General features: G+C 36.1%; 3 protein-coding genes across 7 annotated transcripts; all 3 read left to right on the forward strand.

Annotated features, from left to right (window-relative positions):
* The first annotated feature begins 1,046 nt into the window (after positions 1 to 1,046).
* On the forward strand, positions 1,047 to 10,126 carry LOC102626517 (protein MEI2-like 1). Of its 5 annotated transcripts, XM_052439507.1 has the most exons (16): positions 1,049 to 1,409; positions 1,540 to 1,819; positions 2,479 to 2,651; positions 2,809 to 2,854; positions 3,894 to 4,235; positions 4,503 to 4,933; positions 5,028 to 5,186; positions 5,355 to 5,471; positions 5,556 to 5,704; positions 5,992 to 6,074; positions 6,174 to 6,581; positions 7,506 to 8,160; positions 8,641 to 8,725; positions 8,881 to 8,949; positions 9,084 to 9,263; positions 9,548 to 10,126. In XM_052439507.1, exons 3-16 carry the CDS (start codon positions 2,574 to 2,576, stop codon positions 9,707 to 9,709), a joined length of 2,964 nt encoding a protein of 987 aa, XP_052295467.1. In that variant the 5' UTR covers positions 1,049 to 1,409; positions 1,540 to 1,819; positions 2,479 to 2,573; the 3' UTR covers positions 9,710 to 10,126. The 5 variants fall into 5 exon arrangements, with proteins under 5 accessions (XP_006485092.1, XP_024956823.1, XP_052295467.1 ...); XM_006485029.4 differs by having other exon boundaries at positions 1,047 to 1,819; positions 3,900 to 4,235; XM_025101055.2 differs by having other exon boundaries at positions 1,048 to 1,818; positions 2,555 to 2,651.
* Positions 10,127 to 10,271: 145 nt separating this feature from the next.
* LOC102626222 (APO protein 3, mitochondrial) lies at positions 10,272 to 12,854 on the forward strand. The gene is made up of 3 exons (XM_006485027.4): positions 10,272 to 10,527; positions 10,911 to 11,367; positions 11,542 to 12,854. The coding sequence occupies exons 1-3, from the start codon at positions 10,500 to 10,502 to the stop codon at positions 12,398 to 12,400; spliced, it is 1,344 nt and encodes a 447-aa protein (XP_006485090.2). The 5' UTR covers positions 10,272 to 10,499; the 3' UTR covers positions 12,401 to 12,854.
* Positions 12,855 to 13,417: 563 nt separating this feature from the next.
* Positions 13,418 to 19,024, forward strand: LOC102625933 (uncharacterized). Its single transcript, XM_006485026.4, has 7 exons — positions 13,418 to 13,738; positions 14,121 to 14,520; positions 14,672 to 14,828; positions 15,294 to 15,338; positions 16,265 to 16,430; positions 16,632 to 17,002; positions 18,217 to 19,024. The coding sequence occupies exons 1-7, from the start codon at positions 13,571 to 13,573 to the stop codon at positions 18,530 to 18,532; spliced, it is 1,623 nt and encodes a 540-aa protein (XP_006485089.1). The 5' UTR covers positions 13,418 to 13,570; the 3' UTR covers positions 18,533 to 19,024.
* Positions 19,025 to 22,413: the final 3,389 nt, after the last annotated feature.

Genomic DNA, 22,413 nt, shown 5'->3' on the forward strand with positions numbered 1-22,413 from the left:
TCATTTTATAATTAATTTACTATTCACATTAAAATTAATAATCTGTCAGTATTTTTTTTTAAAAAAAATAAAAAAAAATATATATATATATATTTTTTTAAATTTATCAAAATATCTATGACGTGGAGGCAATTAACCTCAGTTAAATTTATAGATTGGGGCCTTGGGGGAAGTGGTATTATTATGCTTGAACTCAGTCTTGTCAGAGTTCAAACGGCTTTGGTCAAATATGATTTCAAGTCTTGAAATCGCAAAAATGATCAACGGGTGCTAGAATTTTTTAAATTCAGCCACTTTCTAGAATTCCGAATTCAACTGTCATAAAATTAGCAAAATAAAATCATAATTGTAGATAAATTTCCCTTCATTATCTTTACAAAAGAAAAAAACGAAAAAAAAAAGTTTGGATACGGTTAATTACAAACGTAATTCTTATTATAGAATACTCTTTAATCCTTTTCCTTAAAAAAAAAAATGCACCCTGTTTAATCGTTGGAAACTTAATAAATTTCACACCTCATCAACATCAACCCCCGTTTTCTTATCCCTCATAAATAGCTTATAACATCATAAATAATACACTAAAACTTAATGAAAAATAAAAATTTTCATTAGGTTAATATTATTAATTTGAGAATTTATTTAGTAGACGCAGATATTTATCTAATGGGGAACGACAATCCATGTGTTCAATTCTCATTGTAAGAATTATACACTAAACCCTACAATTTTTTTTTTTTTTAATAGAACTGGTCGTATGAATAATTGCATATTATAAAAAGTGAACGGCCTTGCCCACCGTATAAAAACCTGGATTAATTCACTAGTTAATAATTAAATCCAATCTAGCTCGAGCCATGAGCCATGAGCCGATCCACCTAAGCCAAGCCAACGAAGCCCTGTGAGTAACAGCAACTTTCAAAAGCCGTAACGCCGTTATATTAGCATGAGAATAAAATGGCCCGAATCAAAAGCCAAAAGCTCGTGTTTCAAGGGAACGGGTCTGGTACTCTGATTTGTAGTTCCGTTTTATCCACACACGCACACAAACACAACACAACACAATTCACAACCCCCGCCTATTTCTTTTCTGTTTTGTCTTCATTTCAGACCCCCATCAAATTTAAAAAAAAAAAAAAGTTCAGTTTTTTTTTTCTCTTATCTTCTTATATATAAAAAAAGCATATTTCATAAAACAAAAAATCTGTCTCTTTCTCTCTCTCTCTCTGAAGCTCCTCACGCTTTCAATCAATCACCTTACGCAACAACTAAGACCGGCGAGCGAAATCTCGCCGGTTCCTGGCCGGAATTTCAGTCCTTTCTGAGAACAAACATCTGAATCTCCGGTTTTGAAAAGAAAAAAATGTTTCCATTCAAGAGAGAGATTGGATAATTACTTTTCTGGAGAAGTAATTATTATTATTATTATTATTATTTTTTAATTAATTAATTGGATGTGCAGAAAAAAACAAAAAGTGAGAAAAAATATTCTCTCCCTTGTGTGGTGAGTAATAATAATAATAAAGCTTCGTAATGCAGGGGGAAAAGAGAAGAAGAGAGATGCTGAGATGAGATCCCTTCTTCCCTTCTTCTTCTCTCCTCTTTAAAACTCCTTTCTCTTTCTCTTTCTCTTTCTCTTTCTCTCTCGCTCTCTCTCTCTCTCTCTATCTATCTTTAAACAATTGTTTAATTGCTCTGCCTTTCGCTTTCTCTCTCTCTCTCTCTCTCTCTCTTTACGACGACGTTTCAAGCTTGAGGGAGAAAGCGAAATTCGATGACAGTCTGGTGAATTCTTTTTTGTTTTTGTTTTTGTTGAAAGGTGAGATTGCTGTTCTCTTTGGGTTACATAATTTTAAGGTCAAACTTGCGGTTGGTTCTGATTTTGATTTTTTTTCCTTTGGGGGATCAAGCGTGAGTTGAATGAAGAAAATTTTGTTTTTTTATATTTTTTCTTTAAAGCGCGATCGGTTTGTCATTTTTGTGAATTTTGCGGTGGAAATGCTGAATTTTGATGGAATCTTGAATGTTAAGATTGATTTTGTTGTGATTTAGCTCAACTAAGCTCTGAAGGTGTTGTGTTAGGTTTAATTATTATTATTTTTTTAATTTTGGAGGAAAAATGTTTTGAGGCATTTTTTAATAATATTCATTTTTTCAATTTTCATTTTCTCACTAACCAAACAAGGCATTTAGGTTTGGTTGTTGGTAGGTAAGCTTGTGGATTTCATTTTTATGGTATTATCCTTTTCATTTCACTATCTCTCAAATTTTAAGGAAAAAGAAGAAAAATCTCCGTTTAATTTTTTAATGTTAAATATTTAATCTCTTAGAAAGACATATACAAAGTGAACGACTTTTCTCTGAGTTTTTTTTTCTAAAGGAGTAATTTTTTCCTTTTTAATTGGATAGTCTGATATGAGAATTTAAGTGGTAGAAAATTATCATATCTGAAGTAAAAGGAATTTGAAAATTTTGCAGGAAAAAAAGATCATGAAGTAGCAGACTAGCTAGTGATAGAATTTGAGCTTTTGTCTCTGTTTTTGGTTTTCTATCCGTCATCAAACTGCTGCGCTATGCCTTTTGAGATAATGGATCACAGGAGTGGATCTGCTCCAACCCACTTCTCCGAAGAAATTCGTTTTCCAGCTGAGGTAACTGCTTAATGCATCCACTCTAGATTTTCTAATTATCAACTTCTATTGAGTTTGTATCTCAGCAATTTGAATTTCTCTCTGTGGATATGTATTTTGTCCACCATATGTGCTTTTCATTTGAATTTAACTTGTCATCAGTGATTTTTCTGGGCAGAGACAAATTGGTTTTTGGAAGCCGAATACCATGTCCGATCAACAAGGTGAGCGTTTAATGCGTTGAAGTAGTTAACTTTTTGTCGGCTCTTGACTTCTTTTGGAAGGATGGACGTATATTTGATCATTCATTTACCATGGATGTTCTTTGATCATTACCATGATTAGTCATTATGATTGAGTGAGTGGTTTATGTGTTAAATTCATGATTAGCTGGTTCCAGCTGTTCTCGCTTGTCATTACGCGGAAGATTCGGCAATAAGCATTTATACGCAAGATACTGTCTAAAGCGATCTCCACATGTCGCGGAGAATCACATAGCTGGATTTAATTGAGTGTCAGATATTCATTAACCATGGATGTGCTAGACTATTACGATGACTAGTCATTTATGATTGAGTGAATCTTTTTTATGTTTCCTCCAGGACTGTCTGGTTCCAACTGTTTTTGCTTGGCAGTATGCAGAAGATTCATGCATTCATTTGGTCAACAAAGCATATGACATATGGATTTTCGCATCAGATTTCTTTTCCATTTATAGGAAATATTTGGACTTTCTGTTTTTTGACCGGCAAATATTGGACATTTAAGCAAATCTACTCTTTTTTTGTTTTGTTGTAATGGGCACAATTGATACACACAACCATTTTGAAAGGCATACATGGATAATGTTTGCACTTCAGCAGGGTTGTAGATGATATAGATGATGAACTGGGTATCTAAACTTCTCAAGATGAAGTTGCTTTTTCTAAGCTGTTGTAGTTGATGGATATTTGCTAATATGGATATGCTTTTACACGTTCTTATATTTATTAGTCTGATCTGTTTTCTGTTCTGGAATGGTTGTTATGATAGTCAATATTTTCACCACTCTGGTTCATCATTCTATGTGCCTAAGTTGATTTATATATTTTTTTGATTCAGTTAAGTTTTTTTAAGTTCATTCTGTACAAAAGTTGAGTGTAGTATTGATTCTTATCCTGTGACTTGACTTCTTGTTTTATCTACAGATTCTTCTTAAACAATCACAAATGACTGTAGAGAGTTTTTCCAACTTATTCTTATGTAAATGTTGTTCTTCATTAGGTTCAGATGGAACGGTACCAATGCTTGGCAGCAAGTTTGTTGCATCATCACCAATGGAAAATTTTTCACCAGTTGGCATTCCGTCAGTTGATTGGTTAGAACTGCAACAGTCAACATTAGCCAGAGAAAAAATGAAAAGGCTAGGGATTGTTGGAGAAGAAGGAGCTGCCAATTTGTCTGAGAATTCATGGAACTCCGTGAATCACCATCCAAAATCATGGTCAAATTTGGCTGTGCAACCAGGAATTAATAGTTTGAGTGGAAACAGGAGTGGTATTAATGGGATCCAGTCTGAAAGCAGTCTGTTCTCAAGCTCTTTGTCTGATATATTTACTCGGAAGAGTAAGTGCTTCTGTTTATGTCTATAAATATGCCTTCTATATTTCCAAATGTAAGCTAATGGCTAAAGTCTGACACCTTAGATGACTTTATGCATTAAGAATATCATGTGGGAATATTGTGGCACTCCAATTAATGGGCCCAAAATTGTCTTAAATACTGTCTTCTGTATGTTCATCATAGTTTACTTCTAACTACTTCTAACTTTTGAAGTCCCTAATTAATTGTCAGAGAATGATAATTTTTTTCTCCTTCTCCATTAATGTACAGTGAAGTTGTCAGGGAATGAAATTCTATCTCGTCAGCCCCTCAATGCAGTTGCTTCTCATCATCAGCCAGAAGAACCTTTTGAATCTTTGAAAGAAATTGAGGCACAGACTATTGGAAATCTCCTTCCTGATGAAGATGATCTATTTTCGGGAGTGACTGATGATATGGGACATAATTTTCAAGCCAATACTGTGGATGACTTGGAAGACTTTGACCTATTTAGCAGTGGTGGAGGCATGGAATTAGAAGGGGATGATCGTTTATTTGCAGTGCAAAAAAATTCTGATTTTGTTGGAGGAGTTTCAAATCAAGGGGTTTCTGCTGGTTCGGTTGTTGGCGAACATCCTTATGGTGAGCACCCTTCTAGAACACTTTTTGTCAGAAACATCAATAGCAACGTTGAAGATTCTGAATTAAAGGCTCTTTTTGAGGTGTGTAGCTCTACTTTGCTTTTGCTGTGGTCTTATTACAGAATTACTTAAATTTATTTCTAGTTTAACGTGTCCTTGTCTTCTCATCTATCAGCAATTTGGAGATATCCGAACAATCTATACAGCCTGCAAGCATCGTGGGTTTGTGATGATTTCTTATTATGATATAAGGGCTGCCCGTAATGCAATGAAGGCGCTTCAAAATAAGCCATTGCGACGTAGGAAACTTGACATACACTATTCAATTCCGAAGGTTTGGTGATGTCTTTCATTCTTAACATTCTTCCTAGTCATTATTTCCTTACAGTTGATTTTTTTTTCTTTTCCCCCTTTTTTTCCACGGTCCTCATTATTGTCGTTTTGTACTCTTTTGATGATCTGATTTTTTTGTTTTAATATCTTGTTTGCTTCATCATTTCAGGATAATCCATCAGAAAAAGATGCAAACCAAGGAACCTTGGTGGTTTTTAATCTTGATTCTTCTGTTTCAACTGAAGAGCTTCACCAAATTTTTGGTATTTATGGAGAAATTAGAGAAGTAAGGCTTTGAGTGATTACTTCTTGCTTCAGTTATATTGAGGTTGATACAATCAGGTTTCATGGTTGTGAATTTGATTTGCAGATCCGTGATACTCAACACAAGCATAATCACAAGTTCATAGAGTTTTATGATATTAGGGCTGCTGAAACTGCTCTCCGCACATTGAACAGGAGCGACGTTGCTGGCAAGCAGATCAAGCTTGAAGCAAGCCGTCCAGGGGGTGCAAGACGGTACGGTTTCCATTTATTTCATGCACTTCTTTCCTTATTTCTATCACAAGTTGGATATATTAGGAAACTTTATGTGCTTCCCTTAACGTATGACTCAACATAGTAGTGATGAAGACTTAATTCTATTTTGTGTAATGGTCTGTGGCTTTCATGGTCTTACCTTGATTTTTTTATTTTAATTGATTAGTAAACTTATATGTTTCCCTATGTGTTATCTGTTTTTTATATTTTTCTTATTCTTTTTGGCCTATGTTAAACGGTAGATTTCATGAACATTACTTTTGCAGATTCATGGTGCAATCAGAGCAGGAGCAAGATGATTTAAATCTTTGCCAAATTCCTTTTGATGATTTATCATCTGGCCAAATGGGTATGTTTTTGCCAGTTTATAATTCCTTCGTCTTGGTGAATTTGTCTTTTCAGAGCTTTTTCCCTTTTTGTCTGACAAAAATAATTTCCGTGGCTGCAGTTTCTTCTGCAGTAATCACATCTACCTGCATGGATAATGGATCAATCCAGGTTTTACATTCTGCTACCCGGTCGCCTGTGATTGCACTTACTGAATCTCATCAAACTTCTAGTGTGCCAAACGGCTTGCCTTCTCTGGCAAGAGTGGGATCTATTGGCAAGCAATTTGGCCATTATGAGCCCAACCTCTCTTTGGATGAAATGAAGTTTGGCAACCAACATCCAAGTTTCCATCCTCATTCCCTCCCTGAATATCATGATAGTTTGGCCAATGGTCTTCCATACAATTCCCCTAGCACTATTGCAGACATAGCCAGCAGTGTTGGTACCAAAATTAAGGATGGACTTGACAGTAGACACATTCGTGGAGTAAGTTCAAATGGGCACCTGATGGAACCTACTGGAGGGGGTAAGTTCTGTTGATTCTGATGTTCCATAGTTGATTTCAAATATTTGCTTGCATCTCTGCCAGAATTGGGTGGTAAATAACATTTTCAAGAAGATAGCAATTGGATTTTTACACACTAAAGTAAGAGGCTAACATGAAAGCAAGGATTTGCTGGATGCGGATGGTTGTAAAGAATTAATTACTCTTATTTTAAAATTGTGTGGCTTGCCACTTGTTTGAAGACTGATTGCTTTCTTTATTAATGAGATGGATAACATAGACAACTTCAACCACATATGGGTGCGTGGTGGTGAACATTGGCTGCCAAGTGAAAGTGGGTATTTACCAAACACCAGAAGTTGTGATTTCAAAATTAAGTACAACAAATCAACAATTACAAACATACCCTAAACTGATTTTTTTTGGACTTCTGGATGTTCCTCTTAACATTATGCTAGTTTTGCACATTGCTTGTGCCCAACTGCCCATGTTTGAGATGTACGGTACAATGTGGCTACCAGGACCTTAAAGCAATAACTAATTTGTTTGCCCACTGGTGTTTTCTCTCTACTGCCTGCTGCTGAGCTCCATTTTCTTCCTTATATAGTGCTTTCTCCAGCGCACCTTAGATTAAATAGATTAGCTTATTCATTGCTTGCAATGTAAAATTATACTGGTTCGGATGGAAAGGGATTTTTCAGTTTGTATATTTACTTTCTTGTATACTCCAATGGTTTTCTGGGTCAAGCCAATTCAGGGATTTTGAAGATAGATAGATCGGTTGTAATTCACCTAGTATTGAACTCAGCACATAAAATGTGTCATAGATTCTAATTTTCGATTATTTTACATTTTTCTTTTACACATCAGATAAGTGATTTCCTCATTTTGATTTTTATTTATTGGTTTGGTGAGTTGTTTGTTGATACAATCCTTTCCATCCAGTTTTTGGATCTCCTAGAAATGGAAGCTACGCCCTTCATGGAAATCCTTATGTTTGGAATAACTCCAATTCGCATCAGCAGCATCCTTCAAGTCCCATGGTTTGGCCAAATTCCCCATCGTTTCTCAATGGTCTGCATGCTAATCGTGTTACTCACATGCCTGGATTTCCTAGAGTACCTCCTCTGATGCTGAACGCAACATCACCTGCTCACCACCACATTGGATCAGCACCAGCAGTTAATCCTTCTCTTTGGGATAGGCAGCACGCTTATGCAGGGGAGTCTCCCGAAACTTCTAATTTCCACCTGGGTTCTCTTGGGAGTGGGGGTTTCCTGGGTCGTTCTCCATCACATCATGTGGACATTGCTTCTCAGAACATCCTTTCTCATGTTGGTGGAAATTGCATGGACATGACTAAAAATGTTGGAATGCGTTCTCCTCAGCCGATATGCCACCTTTTTCCTGGAAGGAATCCAATGATGTCAATGCAAACTTCTTTTGATTCTTCTAATGAACGCATGAGAAACCTGTCGTACCGTAGAAATGAATCTAATTCAAATCATGCTGATAAGAAACAGTACGAACTTGATATTGATCGCATTTTGCGGGGTGATGACAGTCGAACTACGCTGATGATCAAGAACATTCCCAACAAGTATTTGAACTATCCATCTAGTTGTTTCAAGCATTTTATTTCTCATTGCTTTCTCCTGTCATTCTATTTATTTGTGTGAAGGATGTCAGTATGCAGCATTTCCTTGTCCATGAAACTAATTAGTAGTGAACTGCAATTTTTGATTTTATTGATATATGTGTTGTGACCTTGGTAATCAGTGCTAGGCATTCTAGTGATGCATTAGATTCAGTATCCTTGAGTACTTAAAATTTTCTATTCCAATTTGGTTAGTCTAGTATGGTGTGTCTTAGATAATTTATTATAGAAATTTGACAGTAATGATAATTTTTCATTTGATCATTTTTGTAATCATGTTTAGTTGCTAAATAGTGGAAGTTGGTGCATGCTTTTGTATTAATTATACTAGAATTGCTAATTTCCTATTTTCAAATCAATTTGATGTGTTTTTCCCTCTTTATTAACCCGTACATTTTTGGTTTGATATGGTGATTTTAATAGGTATACTTCAAAGATGCTTCTGGCTGCAATTGATGAGCATTGTCGAGGAACATATGATTTTATTTATTTGCCAATTGACTTCAAGGCAAGTTTGTTCGGTTTTTTTTCATTTTTAATACCCTGACGGATCATCTTCATTTTCCCTCTTCTTTTGAATGGAAGAGAATCTCTCTTGATATATGCATGAAATACTCATACATTTTTATATGTACGATTTAGTAATTCTTTAATTATCAACAGAACAAATGTAATGTGGGCTATGCATTCATCAACATGATTGATCCCCGCCAGATTATTCCTTTCCATCAGGTTAGATAGATGAGCTGTGATATGTGCTTAGAAGGAATTTATTACTTTCTTTTGGAATTGGTTTTCTTGTCAACAAATGTTTGTGGCATATTGTACTAAAAACTAATGGAAAAAGAGACAAATCTTCTTTGCAGGCATTCAATGGAAAAAAGTGGGAAAAGTTCAACAGTGAGAAGGTGGCATCTCTTGCATATGCTCGAATTCAGGGAAAAGCGGCTCTTATTGCCCATTTTCAGAATTCAAGCTTGATGAATGAGGATAAACGTTGCCGTCCTATTCTCTTCCATACTGATGGCCCCAATGCTGGTGATCCGGTAGGATATCTGGGTACATTCAACTCATTATTTAGATCTATATAAAGAATTGATTGTAGTGCAAACTGAGCTGTTAGAAGTAATTCTAATCTATTGACTGGTGGATTTTGGAATTTTCTCAAAGTTATCATCAGTCAACTGAAGTTCCGGTCTAGTGTCCTAGTCTTGGTTAGGTAACAGGTGTTGGTTAGGAAAATTTTTGGGAATGATTTGACTGTCAACATCAGGCACTTCTGGTGCATTTGCGAAGGACCAAAACTAACCCATCTTTTATTCCTTTGTAGGAGCCGTTTCCCATGGGTACAAATATTCGATCAAGATTGGGCAAACCTCGAATCAATGGCAACGAGGAAAGCCAGCGCCAAGGATTCACTTCAGTATCTGGAAACGGAGAGGAATCTCCCAATGGATCAGACTCCTCGGGTTCTTCAAAGGGTTCTGATTGAGTAATCAGGTTTAACCAAGGTCCGAGGCACTAACCTTAAAACCCTGTATCAGAGTACAAAAGCTAAACCCATCCCTATTCTGTATATCAGGGGTGGCCTGACAACATTTTTCAGCTATAGAGGGAGCAATTTTTGCATAGTTTTTGGAAATCAAAATTCAAAACCAAAATCCAGTGGGCTATTTGCTGATTTTCTTTGCTGTTTCCTTCAACAGTTTTTGTATCATCGCCCACTAAGTATAGAGCATGGCGTAATAGAGAGAGAGAGGTTAAAAGTTTTGGATAGTCGTGGCTAAACAGAGTTATGATGTACAGAAGTTCCTGAGCTTTTTGAATGACTCTGGGGATCTTCTCTGTTTTTGTTCTCAATTTTGTATCCCATTATCTTTATTGTAATTTCAATTTTCCCTTGAGATTTTGGAGGTGTTTGTGGACTCCGCTTCTGTTCTATGCGGGCGGTTGTGATTGCTGAAGGAGAGATAGAGAGAGAGAGAGAGAGAGAGAGAGAGAGCTCATTTTCTGATTTAATTATTGTTCTGGTTGTTAGAAATTTTTGAAGTGCTGGTCTATTGTGTCCGACGTTTGTTTAGAACTTTTTACTTTCTCCCAGTTTCTTTCCTTTTGTGCCCACGCTTACAAGACCTGCCTGTGTACGTCCCGGCCAAGAGTTCATGTAAGCTAGCCTGCAGACTAGTTTACACTAAAGATCCGTTTTAACTGTGTGTCTTGCATTTTTGGCCGAAGAATAATAATGCAAGAAAACAACTGTAGGGAGACGGGTTAATCGTATAATGCGTATGCAACTTTGCATCATTTTTGGTGAGAGCACGTTACCTCCGTTACCATCCAGGTAAAGTTGTTGTGGCTTAGTTTAGCTGGCCGTGAGTGCACATTGCATCCTCGATCATCTGAGTAAACACGAACATTTTTTTAATGTTGCAAATCAGTCAAAAATTAGTTAATATGTTGTATTATTATTATTATTATTATTATTATTATTGTAGAAAATGAATTCGAGATTTAATGGACAAGATATTAGAATTCGTAGCCAACTGGAGCTCAAGCTACGGTCAATTGACTCAATTGTTGGGCTTGGACTATTCTTGTAGTTGCAGCTCTCGTGATTTGATTTTGAATTTTTGATGATTTCCTTTCAACTATTTGATGTTCCGTCTGCGTGCCCTTTTCCTCAATTTTGCCAGCAACCAAAAAAGAAAGAAGGTTTAAAAATCTCGTTCAAAAACCTGGCATTGATATTTGGAAACGAATGCAAAGAAGAATACTGTCACAAATCTCTCAATCAGCCAAGCTCAACTTCCGATTCACTCAAAACTTCTTCTTATTCTCCTCAAATGAAACCCAAAGCCCAAACCTAAATGGAGGCGGGGATGATCCTCTGTACTCGGACGTGCCGAAACCCCGTAGGGACAAGTCGGAGAGAAAGCCGTATCCGACGCCGATGAAGGTCTTGATACGACGAGCGAAAGAGGAGAGAGAATCAAGAAAAGCTGAGCCTGTTAAGCTTCTCGAGCATCCACCTGGCAACGGATTATTGGTCCCTGAACTCGTCAGCGTGGCCCACCAGGTCTACCGAGCTCGTCAGTCACTCCTCTCCGGTCTGTCTAAGCTCATCCAGTTCAAGCCCGTCCAACGCTGCAGGTAAAGATTCGACGTCGTTTTTTGATTGCCTCTTTTCACGAGAGTACCCTATCTTTTGATTTTTTCTTTTTTTAATATTTCTGTTTTATATACAATTTAATGATGTTCACATGTTGCCATTTTGGTTAATTCATCTGTTAATTCTAATGGGGTGAATTCTCTTTTCTTGTTTAGATTCTGCTCTGAGGTTCACATTGGCCATGTGGGCCACGAAATCAGAACCTGCACCGGCCCGAAAAGCGGCTTTCGAAGTGCTGCACATGTGTGGAGAAGAGGAGGAGTTGGTGATGTTGTATTCTTCCCCAAATGCTTCCATCTCCACGATCGTGTTGGGAAAGCGAGAGTTGTGCATGACGAGAGGCATTCTGTTCCGAGGATTCCTGCCATTGTTGAGCTCTGTATTCAAGCAGGTGTAGACATTGAAAAGTACCCTACTAAGAGAAGAACTAAACCGGTATACTCTGTTGAAGGAAGAATAGTAGATTTTGAGTCAGTGGTAGAAAATGATGAAATGGAGAAACATGTATTAGATTCTTATTTGGGAGCTAAGATTGATGAAATGGAGAGGAGTTCAAAATGTGAACGGATGGATCAATCAAATGATGTAGAAGGGGCAAATTTGAGGGAGGTAAGTATTAGGACATTGGCCTCGTGGTTTGAGATGATATCAGGGGCCAAGGAGATGATGGAGAAGTACACTGTGTGGACCTGTGGATACTGTCCGGAGGTTCAGGTTGGTCCCAAGGGACACAAGGTGAGGATGTGCAAGGCATCAAAGCATCAGTCTCGCGATGGTATGCATGCGTGGCAAGAAGCAACAATGGACGATCTTGTTGGTCCCAACTATGTCTGGCATGTTCGAGATCTGAATGGGCCTGCTTTGGATAACAACTTGAAGAGGTATTATGGTAAGGCTCCAGCTGTAGTGGAGCTGTGCGTGCATGGTGGTGCTCCTGTTCCAGATCAATATAGAAGCATGATGAGATTAGATGTGGTTCCTCCTGAACGTGATGAAGTTGATCTTGTTGCTTGAAGTAGTTTCGTTTCAAGCATATGGAATATAGATACACTGACAAGACCATGACCACCGGAGCTTTGGATGTGACTCTTTATACTGTGATTATGACTTAAAACTGAAATTCTTGGCTCATTAGCTTGGGAACCAAGCTCTGTTGTGACGGGTTTGTCAAGTTGTGCCACTTGGGTTGGTCTGGTTTGAGTGGCTTGGATAAATAATATGCCATTTTTCTGCGGCCTTCCTAGTTGAATGGACGACATATGAAATGATGCTAGAGAAGCGGAGTTGATCGGCACTAACTTAAGGTTAAGATCGATTTTTTCAAAGAAGTAGCCACGGTGAATAACTGCGGATATGATTTAGCAGAAAATCCTGATGTTTAATAATGATTCTGATCTCCTCAGAGACATATTTTGAGAATCTATTTGAGGAAGTACCATGTATAATTAAGAAAGTCATTGATCTGGTCCTCCTAGACGCGTTACACACACACAAGCACACACTCTTCTGCTTCAAGACATTGAAAATGGCTATTGCCGATTTCATGTGTACCAGAGAAAGGATAAATCCCGTTTTCGTAAACCTCTTTGTGTTCAGTTTGTGATTGTGAGCTAGATCAATTGGCAACTACTCTTTAGATTTTGAGAACGGCCCTCAAAATGATTAATCAGTTTATTTCCAAAGCCATTGGAGTTACTAGTTGGAACTCGTACTTGCGGATCTTCAGATACAACTAAAACCAAACGTGTAGTCGTGTGTCGCCAACATAGCAGCTGCTCAAAGAAATAGGAATTATTCTTTCGGTTAATTATTTCTATTTTTTCTTTCCCTCGTATTGGGAATAATAATAATAATAATAAGGTTGAGAAAATTGGAGTTGTATTGCTGAAAAAAATTAAAAAAATGATAATTCAAATAAATTCCGGAAAAAATTAAAAGAAAATTAGCCAGAAAATATCATTTTGCGTTGAACTGTGAAACCATGCGACCCAGAGCGGCTAGTAATTAGTAAATGTAAATGCTGATTATTAATAATTATAATTATTAGTATAATTTCCTGCGGCAAAGAAACACAAATTCCTTCTTTCTCTGCTTATCGCCGCGAAACAAAAAAGAAAATAAACAGAAGAGAAGAAAGTGTCGGTACAAGTACAATACGGTTCCAAAAGCGAAGAAAGGATACAGATGAGCGAGCTTATTGTAAAGAAACCGAAGCAAGAAGAAGAAGAAGAAGAAGAAAACGGAGGATGTAACAGCAAAGACGAGCAGGAAGAGGCATTGGTCGCTTTGATCGAGCACCGCACCAAAGAAGTTCAACATCTCCGTCAGCGTATCTCCTATTACAAATCTCAGGTTCTTTCACTTTCTTTCCTTTTCTTTCCTTTTTTTTCAGTTTTGATAACAATTTTAATCAGTTTTATTTCGTTATTCTCATTTGTATTATAATCTTTGTTTAGGTATTTGTTTCCTAGAAAGTGAAATATCCGAAGCTTAAAGTTTGAATATACTAACTAGATGATGATGCTTTTTCTTTTCCTTTGGCATTTGAAGTTCTTTCTTTCAACTTTGCACTTTTTTAAAAATCGATTCCTTTTATTTCTTTTTGTAATTGATTGTTCTTTCTTACGTTTTTACAAAACATGAAGAATAAAAAGTTGTGTGTATTTTTACACTAAAACATTGCCGATGAAGTTGCAATTAGTTGCTAATTATGTTCTTTGTGAGAGGCTTGCAGCTTGAGGAAGCGGAGAAGAGGTTAGAAGATTCACAATCTAAATTGGCTCGTCTTAGATGCCAAGATAATGTGGTTTCGTCTAGAGGTTCTCCGGCTAACGGAACTAAGAGTGTAAAGGTGGAGCGCAGATCGGTCAGTCCTTTACATATTAATGAAGGTTCTTCTAGAAACAGATCTCAATCTAGAACAGAACTTTTAATTCCTGCTGTGAATCCCAAGATTTCTGAGCCTATAAAATCAACATGGTCTGGTGCGAAAGATCCATCTGGTTCAAGTACTCAAGCAAGTCCTGCTGCTCACTCTATTGGTATCGTAAAAGTAAAAGGGGAGAAATCTCATAGAAACTCGTCGGATTCAGAAATTGTCGAAGTTCGAGATAGAGGAACAAAACGGAAGTTTGGTAACATTCTGACCTGATGAATTTCATTGCGTGTGTTTTTTTTTCTTGAAATCATATTTTCAATTGGTTTTGCATTGTGCTTTTCCACTAGTTACCGTCACGGTTTCAATCATTTGCAATTTCGGCTCATCAAACTTTTTCTATATATCAGAGCAGAAAGAACATAAAGAATTGATTCCATTGGTGCGTACTAGTGCTTCACCTGCTACAATCCACTGCCATACAAGCAATCACGTCTCTAGTCTGCACAAAAGAAAATTGAGAAGTCTTTCATTGAACCCTGTAAATGAACAGCTTTTTGTTACCAGGTAATGGAGCTGTTTGAATTGAGAGACTATCTTTCACTTTTAACAGAATGTTGGTGATCTTTTGGAATGAATGAAGCATAAAATCTTTTGCTTCCAAGTCTTGATCGTGGATTTTGTTTTAGTTTTACCCTGTGTCCTTTTTAAGATTAAGATAAGCGGTCACACATACTTGGTCTTCTGTCTTGAATTCCTGACTCAGGTAATGCAGATGGCTTTTTGGCTTAATACATGAACAAGAATTTTTGTTTCACTTGTGAGCTCTATAATCTTAAGCAGGCACATGAAATTCCGTGGACAGGCTTAACTTGCACCTTTTTTTTTGGTGTTTTGGTTCTTCTTTTACTTAAGTAACGTATGTTTTGTCATTATCAAACAAACAAAAAAATTATAGAGAAAAAATACTGCATTTTGTTCATTTGATTCCATAGGAACTAATTTTTTCTGGTTAATATGGAATTCTTGCAGTGCTTTGGATGGAGTAATCAGGTTGTGGCAGCTTCAGTCCAGGGGGTAAGTTATACTGTTTGTCTTAAGCTGGTGAAGTTTTACCAGGTAGCTTACACAAGCTTTTGACTGTGGCATTGCATATGAAGTGAAAGAACATGGCATTTTATACATACCATCAGTTTTACGGTATTAGATGTCGAATGATAAAACTAGTAGGAGATGCACTGTGAATGTAACGCATGTGAAGAGGAATTCAACGCATGAAAACTGTGCTGATAAAAGTGTCTCAAGTGATTAGTTCATTCATCATAATCCGGTGATACCTATAGAACTTGAGAAGAAAAGTCATATCATGCTGAACTTTCTGGGTAAATTTGATGTCTTTTTCATTGTCTTAACTGTTTAGTGATACACTGAACTGTTTGGATCACATTCTGTAAAAATGCATTTAGGAAATTGTAAAGCCTTTTGGTCCAGCATCTAGTTGGCTACTTGAAGTGGTCTTGACTTAGGCAGAATCTGCAGTTTTAAGGGGCTATCTTTTATCATGTGTAATTTTAAACAGGAAGTGATTAATAAGAACAATTGGTTTTTTGGTATAAAATGGGTAGTGTGAATTTTATTTGGCTCCAGAAAGTTGCAATATTAAAGACTTTCTTGTTTTTTATGCATGGTTGAGGGAATATAGTTCTTTCCAGGTCTAGATTGTTTTCTTTGTACCCTCTTTGTCGGCCTCTTTTAGTAATGCCATTTTGGCTAAGATAGCATCTCTGTTAAGGTTGCCTAAAGATTGGAAAATCACTGTCAGTTTGTATTTTGTTGCCAAATTATTGTCATGTGTTGCCCTCTACTTGGAAGAGAAAAATTCTTGTCTTCTCCTGTAGCTATTATTCGCACTTTCAATATTTGATATCCTAGAGGCAGAAAGTAACCAAAAACTAATTTGTTCTCATGTGGTGTTGGTCCTTATGTTTTATCTTAAATTGCAGGTCAGGTGCCTCCTTACTTAGTACTACTGATTGTTTATCTCCAAAGCACAGGAGATGGCCAGAAGATATAGCCTGGCATCCACAGGGAAACAGCCTTTTTTCTGCACACACTGCTGATAGTGGGGATTCTCAGATATCAGTCCTAAATCTGAATAAAACAAAAGGAGTAAGGGCTACTATCATTTTTTATTTAATAAATATATTACTGCTACTAAAATCTTGCATGTTAATTTCCATAGCATATATTTGTAAAGATGTGGAGATCACCCGGTCCCCATGTCTAGTTATAGCTCCATGAACATACAATTCTGATGTTCAAAGTTCTCCTTCAGATAAAACATGATTGTTTTATGTTTGTGCATTACAGAGAGCTTGTGTAACCTTCCTAGATGATAAACCTCATGTTAAGGGTATTATCAACAGCATTATTTTCTTGCCCTGGGAAAATCCCTGTTTTGCCACTGGTGGCAGCGATCATGCTGTTGTGCTTTGGAGTGAGAGAGATGCTGAGGACTCGTGGAAGCCAAAAGCCCTTCACAGGAATTTGCATTCTTCGGCTGTTATGGGAGTTGCTGGGATGCAGCAGAAGCAGATTGTGTTATCTGCTGGTGCAGACAAGAGAATTATTGGGTTTGATGCAGGAGTAGGAAGAGCCGACTTCAAGCATCAAATAGAAAGTAAATGCATGAGTGTTCTCCCTAACCCTTGTGACTTCAATCTATTCATGGTTCAAACTGGGTAAGAAACTTCTACTCTGCATTGAGGTTCTTTACTTTTTATATCTATCTCCCAGTTGTTATACATCTTTATTAACTGTTGAAGTCACATTGGATTTGTTAATGCACCTGCTTCATCTGTTTCTTCTAGTATTTGATTTTACTTGTTAAACAAGTAGCTTAAAAGTACATGAGATTACTAAACTTTTCTGACAAAAGTGATGCAACACATTGAAAGACCTATTAGAATATCCCATTTAATTGGCTGCAGTTGTGTTGGAGAATTGTGATGAATTGGATATGTCATGGTTAAGTTTTTAACTAATATGAATCTTATGTTATTCTAATTTGGGAACCGTGTCAAGCCATTCTTATAATGTGATTTAAAATATCTGGCATGGTTCATATTTTACTACAACAATAATGAGACCGGTTTCAAGCTATAATTCGTCCACATGAGTTGCTATGTTTCTGCTTCCTACAGTTATGAATACTTAAGATTAATAAAATTATGGAAAATGGAGCATATCAATTTACTTTCTAGAAAGTTATTCAAGTATTCAAGTTCATTAACAGAATCACTGTGGTAGTAATCTGTTACTGTCATATTGTATGTGTGAAAAACTACACCTTACCCCCAACCCCTGCACTTGTCTGAGTGTAGGAGGTCATAGGGTACACTGCAAGGTAGTGACGCCGAAATTATAATTAGAGATGTAAAGCATGATACTATGGATGCATAATTGATATGGAGAATCTACTAGTGGGCTTTATTACATTAAGATATTGTCGTTTATTGTCAGAATGAAGTGATTGAAAAATTCCTCAGCCACCTAAAAAATAAACACATAAAGTAAGAAAGAAAGAAAGATAATAATAATAATGATAGAAAAAATAGTCAGTTTTAAGAGATGTTTGTTCTTTTTTTTTTTTTTTTGCCTTAAGATTTGAACTATCAGTTCTATAATTTTGAGACCTGAGTTGCTGTTGTCATGCAGGGTTGTAGTCATGTGTCTGGGTCATCTTTAGTTGCTGTATGCTAGTGTAAGAAAATATCTGGTGATTTAACATGGATCTGATGAATTTGACTGTGAGATTGTAGCCTTGAGAGGGAAACATCATTTGATTTGGGAAAACCTGTAGTTGCTTTAATTAGAAAGAGCTTTCTTCCTATTTTTGTTTTTATATTTTCTTTTGCTGCCTGGAAGTTTTGAAAATGTGACATCTTGTGTTTAGGACTCCTGGGAGACAGCTCCGATTATATGATATTAGACTGAGGCAGACAGAAATTCATGCTTTTGGGTGGAAGCAAGAAAGTAGTGAATCCCAGTCAGCTCTGATAAACCAGTCTTGGTCTCCTGATGGATTATACATAACATCTGGTTCAGCAGACCCTGTGATCCACCTCTTTGATATCAGGTACAGTGCCAACAAGCCATCCCAGTCAATACGAGCTCATCAAAAACGAGTCTTTAAAGCTGTGTGGCATTATTCACATCCGCTTCTGATTTCCATATCTTCTGATCTGAATATTGGATTGCACAAGATTTAAACTTCTGTTCTTGTATGACAAAACATCATTCCTCTCATTTTGCTTTGGTGCTCCTCTTCATGCATCCAAGAGAAACAGCTCTTTTTGGAGAACAATTTTGGTTCATCCTAGCAAATACCATGCCATTGGGATATGTAGGATTAAAAGATCGAGTTTTCATCGGAGAAACAGTTGCACATGCCTTTACATTAGTTGCCCATATGCTGTGATGACCGGCCAGAAATTGACTGAGAATCCAGGTTTACTGGTATCACAATATCACTCACAGTTTCTGTATTCTTTTCCCATTGGAAGGAAATTTAATGCAACTGTATTAGCTTTCAATGTATTTTCGTGACCCATACACAATATTCCCGCTGGATCCTGTATCACGTTAAAATCGTTAACAGCATCAGGCAACGATTTGTATTAGGAATTTTGATCGTCATGTCAATTGAAATTCATACATTGCACGGTCAACATATATGAATATTAGCAGGTTACCTTTTCTCTCGTGTCGTGCATTTCGGAATGGCTATCAAAATTGTTCGTTACTGTACTTGGAGGTGATGTACTCGCAGTTACGGACTTACGGTGTCATTAAATGGTCATATTTAATTTATTTTTTTAATTTTTTGACTATTTAGATCATAGAATATGGTATCTTGAGGTACCATAGTCGGACCCTATTTAATTGTTGTTGTTATTATTATTATTACACTACAAAATACCAAGTCAGGGGTGCAAGCCTGGTTGTTATTATTAAAATCAAGATTTCTAGGCACGCCTACGTTGGAAAAGTTTCATTTCTGCGTTAGTCATGTTTTTTTTGTCTTAACATATCCAACGACAAATCCACCAGTTACAAACTAAAGGGGGCGAAAAAGGGAAATCTTCTAGATTTGGTCCAAGCGTTACAGGTCGGTCGGCGTACAATTCTCCATCGTGAGTAGGTTGGTAGGCGCATGCAATGTACAGCGATGAAACCGAACAACAGTGGAGATGGACGTTGACCTTGACCTTGACTAGCCAAGGCCCACCAACTCCTTGATACCCATTACGTACAGTAAGTTAGTGGGCTACAATGTAATGGTATATGTTTTGTTAGGTATTTAGGCCCAGTAACCCCACCACCTTCATTTCTTCTAGTGGTTGACTCCTTGACCTGGGTGCTCGTTGACTAGTAAATTCATCTAAACTTGACATTGAGGCCATAAATATACAGTTTCGTCCGCATAATTTACTGTAGTACATGGCAACCACCGAGCTGCTCCCTAAAGTTCGAGTCCCAGCATAGTACTGAGACTTTATTCTCCTCCTATAATTAAATAAGGATAAATGTCTCTCTCATAAGTATGGGTAGAAAATTATATTTCTCAAATATTAGTGGTGATAAATATATTTTAATGTAAAAATAAAAACTTAAGTTGTACTCATAATAAAATTGATCTAGGTTTGACTCTAACAAATTTTTAATTATAAATGTCAATAGACATCTTACTGTAAAAACATATCTGCCTCTCGGATTTCTTAATGCAGCTCCTTCAATCTAATTTCTTACCCAGAATGATATGAATCAACTATACTCTACATGAAACGAAAAGAGGTAAATTTTTTTTTCTTAATATAAAACAAAATTAAAAGTTAAAAATACGAAGGAAAAAATGAAAATGAAAATGAAAAAAAGAAAAAAAGGAAGAAGATTTGGTTCTTTAGGGTTATGATTGTATTGTTTGTCTAAATGTGCGTGGCCCACGATGAGTCATCGATGCCATGGGCAATGCTTGTGATTGAAGATTAATTAATTATAGTAACATAAAGTAAGAATTGTAGTTATTATGCTTTGCTTTTAGGGATTCAGTACAAAGCAAGTCACCGATTGGAGCCCAATACTTGTATCTTTAGAAGAGGACATGCATGGCCTTTGCTTTTTAGTTTTGCCATCTCCGCGGCCTTTCTCTTGCCTTCCTTCGTTTTTTTTTTTTTTTTTTCAAATTTGGATTTACCAAAAAGAACAACCAATTATGTACTCATATCCCATTTGAAAGTGGCTCAAGATTGCATTCGCAGGCCCCGCCTTTGGCTTGTAAATCATAGTTGTTTATGGGAAGAATGTCACTTTACTAATTCAATTATGTTACAAGTCCTACTCGAATCGTTGGATATGAAATCTAATGGTTGGAGAGAGGGAATGAGTTGATGACATTACATGCAACTTTTTTTAGTTGAACTGGACAAGATTAATAAATGAAGATTCCTTTCAAAACTTTAAGTAGAAGATTTAAAGTTTTTAAAAGTAATATCATATTAAATCTCTAGGATTGAATCAAAAAGTTTGAAGTTCGAATCTCACTATATGATTAAGAAAGTAATTTAATAGTTATTTGTGTTACATTTAAATTTTAAAAAAAATTCTTATCATCCATGTATCGAACTGTTAACTTTTACCACCACTAAAAAAAAAAAAAAGCTACTATAACCCACAAAATATCACCACCCATAACAGAAATAGTGTTCCCCTAAGATGACGTCAATTAATTTTTTCCTCCCCTCTTTTCACTAATTCTAATCTCTTTTTTTGTTTCCAATTTCTGTGCGAACATCATCTTCCCACTTTGAGAATCCATGAATTGCTTTGCTAAATAAACAACTATATACCTAATCATATTGACACAACATTAGCTTATAATCCAAGTAAACTACCTCAAAATCATTTACAACTAATAATTATTGCTTAGATTTTCATCAGCGTATAGAAACTAAGATTTTCCTTTTTTCTATTCATTTACAACTAATAATTATAGCTTATTAGAATAATGATGCAATATATCTTAAAACATATTTTCGTCTTAAAATAAATAAACCTTAACCTATTGTTTTACAACAATGATATTCTTACAACAATGAGTACAAAGTTTAGTACAATAAGGACCTTTTTTTGCATATTCAAAATTTTTATGCGATTTTCGAATTTATGGGTTTTATTGATTTTGATAGATTGGAGCATTTTTCCTTCCATCTCTTCTACATCTATTCTTAAATTTTTTCAAAGTTTCAACTATATCTTTGTAAAGTTCTAAATGATTATCTCGTTCATAGAGATCTATATGTAAATTAATTCCTGAATTTGTAATCATTTGTCTCTTTTGAGTCACAAACCAAATTTTTTCTTCCAACATATCTATGTATATTCCTAAGCTATCTTCCTAACTTAGGTACATCCTATCAAAGCTTTCACATATAAATTGGAATTTGAGATCTGCATCTTGAATCAATATTTCCATATTATTATTATTATCCATTGTTTTATGCTTGATTTTGAGTTCTATTATTAGTCTTGCCCCTGTCCTGGATTATTTCGAGGGTAGATAAAATTGATTCTATTAATGCTATCCAGTTCTCTTCTTCAAATGAATCGAATATTTCTGGATCATTAATTCCTTTTATTTATTCATACAAGCGTTTGCTTGTAGTTCATCTAGTTTTAACCATGGAAATTGTATAACCAACTTGATATTCTTGACTAAAGTCTAAATGATCAATTGCATCTAGAAATTTATTAACAGATCTTTTCATTTTTAAGAAATTGAGTTACTCTTATCACTTCCTATCTTATAACATCTCTGAAAACAAATAAGGTCGAACATGCTTCCGTTTGTTACTAAAATAAAAGAAGAGATTTCAAGATTACTAACCAGTGTACTATCTCTCGGAATTCTGAGATAGATTCACCAATTGCCTCCAACCATAGAAAGGTTCATGGTCAGCACTGCCATAGCTCCACACATCACACAAGACCACTTCAGTGACTATTCCACATGGTCTAACGCAACACACAGTAGACTAGCCTAATAGGATATGCCTAAGTAATTTATTTGCAGTTGTCTCTGGAAGAGTGTTTA

This window comes from Citrus sinensis, chromosome 4, assembly GCF_022201045.2.
Source record: "Citrus sinensis cultivar Valencia sweet orange chromosome 4, DVS_A1.0, whole genome shotgun sequence".
Taxonomy (NCBI): Eukaryota; Viridiplantae; Streptophyta; class Magnoliopsida; order Sapindales; family Rutaceae; genus Citrus; species Citrus sinensis.

Bases quoted from the DNA above. Each gene is read 5' to 3' on its own strand.
- LOC102626222 (XM_006485027.4), top strand. From the start codon at position 10,500: ATGCGTATGCAACTTTGCATCATTTTTG. The intron at 10,528-10,910 runs GTGAGAGCACGT...CAATTTTGCCAG, and splicing joins GCAACTTTGCATCATTTTTG to CAACCAAAAAAGAAAGAAGG. The intron at 11,368-11,541 runs GTAAAGATTCGA...TTTCTTGTTTAG, and splicing joins AAGCCCGTCCAACGCTGCAG to ATTCTGCTCTGAGGTTCACA.
- LOC102626517 (XM_025101055.2), top strand. From the start codon at position 2,574: ATGCCTTTTGAGATAATGGATCACAGGAGTGGATCTGCTCCAACCCAC. The intron at 2,855-3,893 runs GTGAGCGTTTAA...GTTCTTCATTAG, and splicing joins TACCATGTCCGATCAACAAG to GTTCAGATGGAACGGTACCA. The intron at 6,075-6,173 runs GTATGTTTTTGC...CCGTGGCTGCAG, and splicing joins TTTATCATCTGGCCAAATGG to TTTCTTCTGCAGTAATCACA.
- LOC102625933 (XM_006485026.4), top strand. From the start codon at position 13,571: ATGAGCGAGCTTATTGTAAAGAAACCGAAGCAAGAAGAAGAAGAAGAA. The intron at 15,339-16,264 runs GTAAGTTATACT...CTTAAATTGCAG, and splicing joins TGGCAGCTTCAGTCCAGGGG to GTCAGGTGCCTCCTTACTTA. The intron at 17,003-18,216 runs GTAAGAAACTTC...TCTTGTGTTTAG, and splicing joins CTATTCATGGTTCAAACTGG to GACTCCTGGGAGACAGCTCC.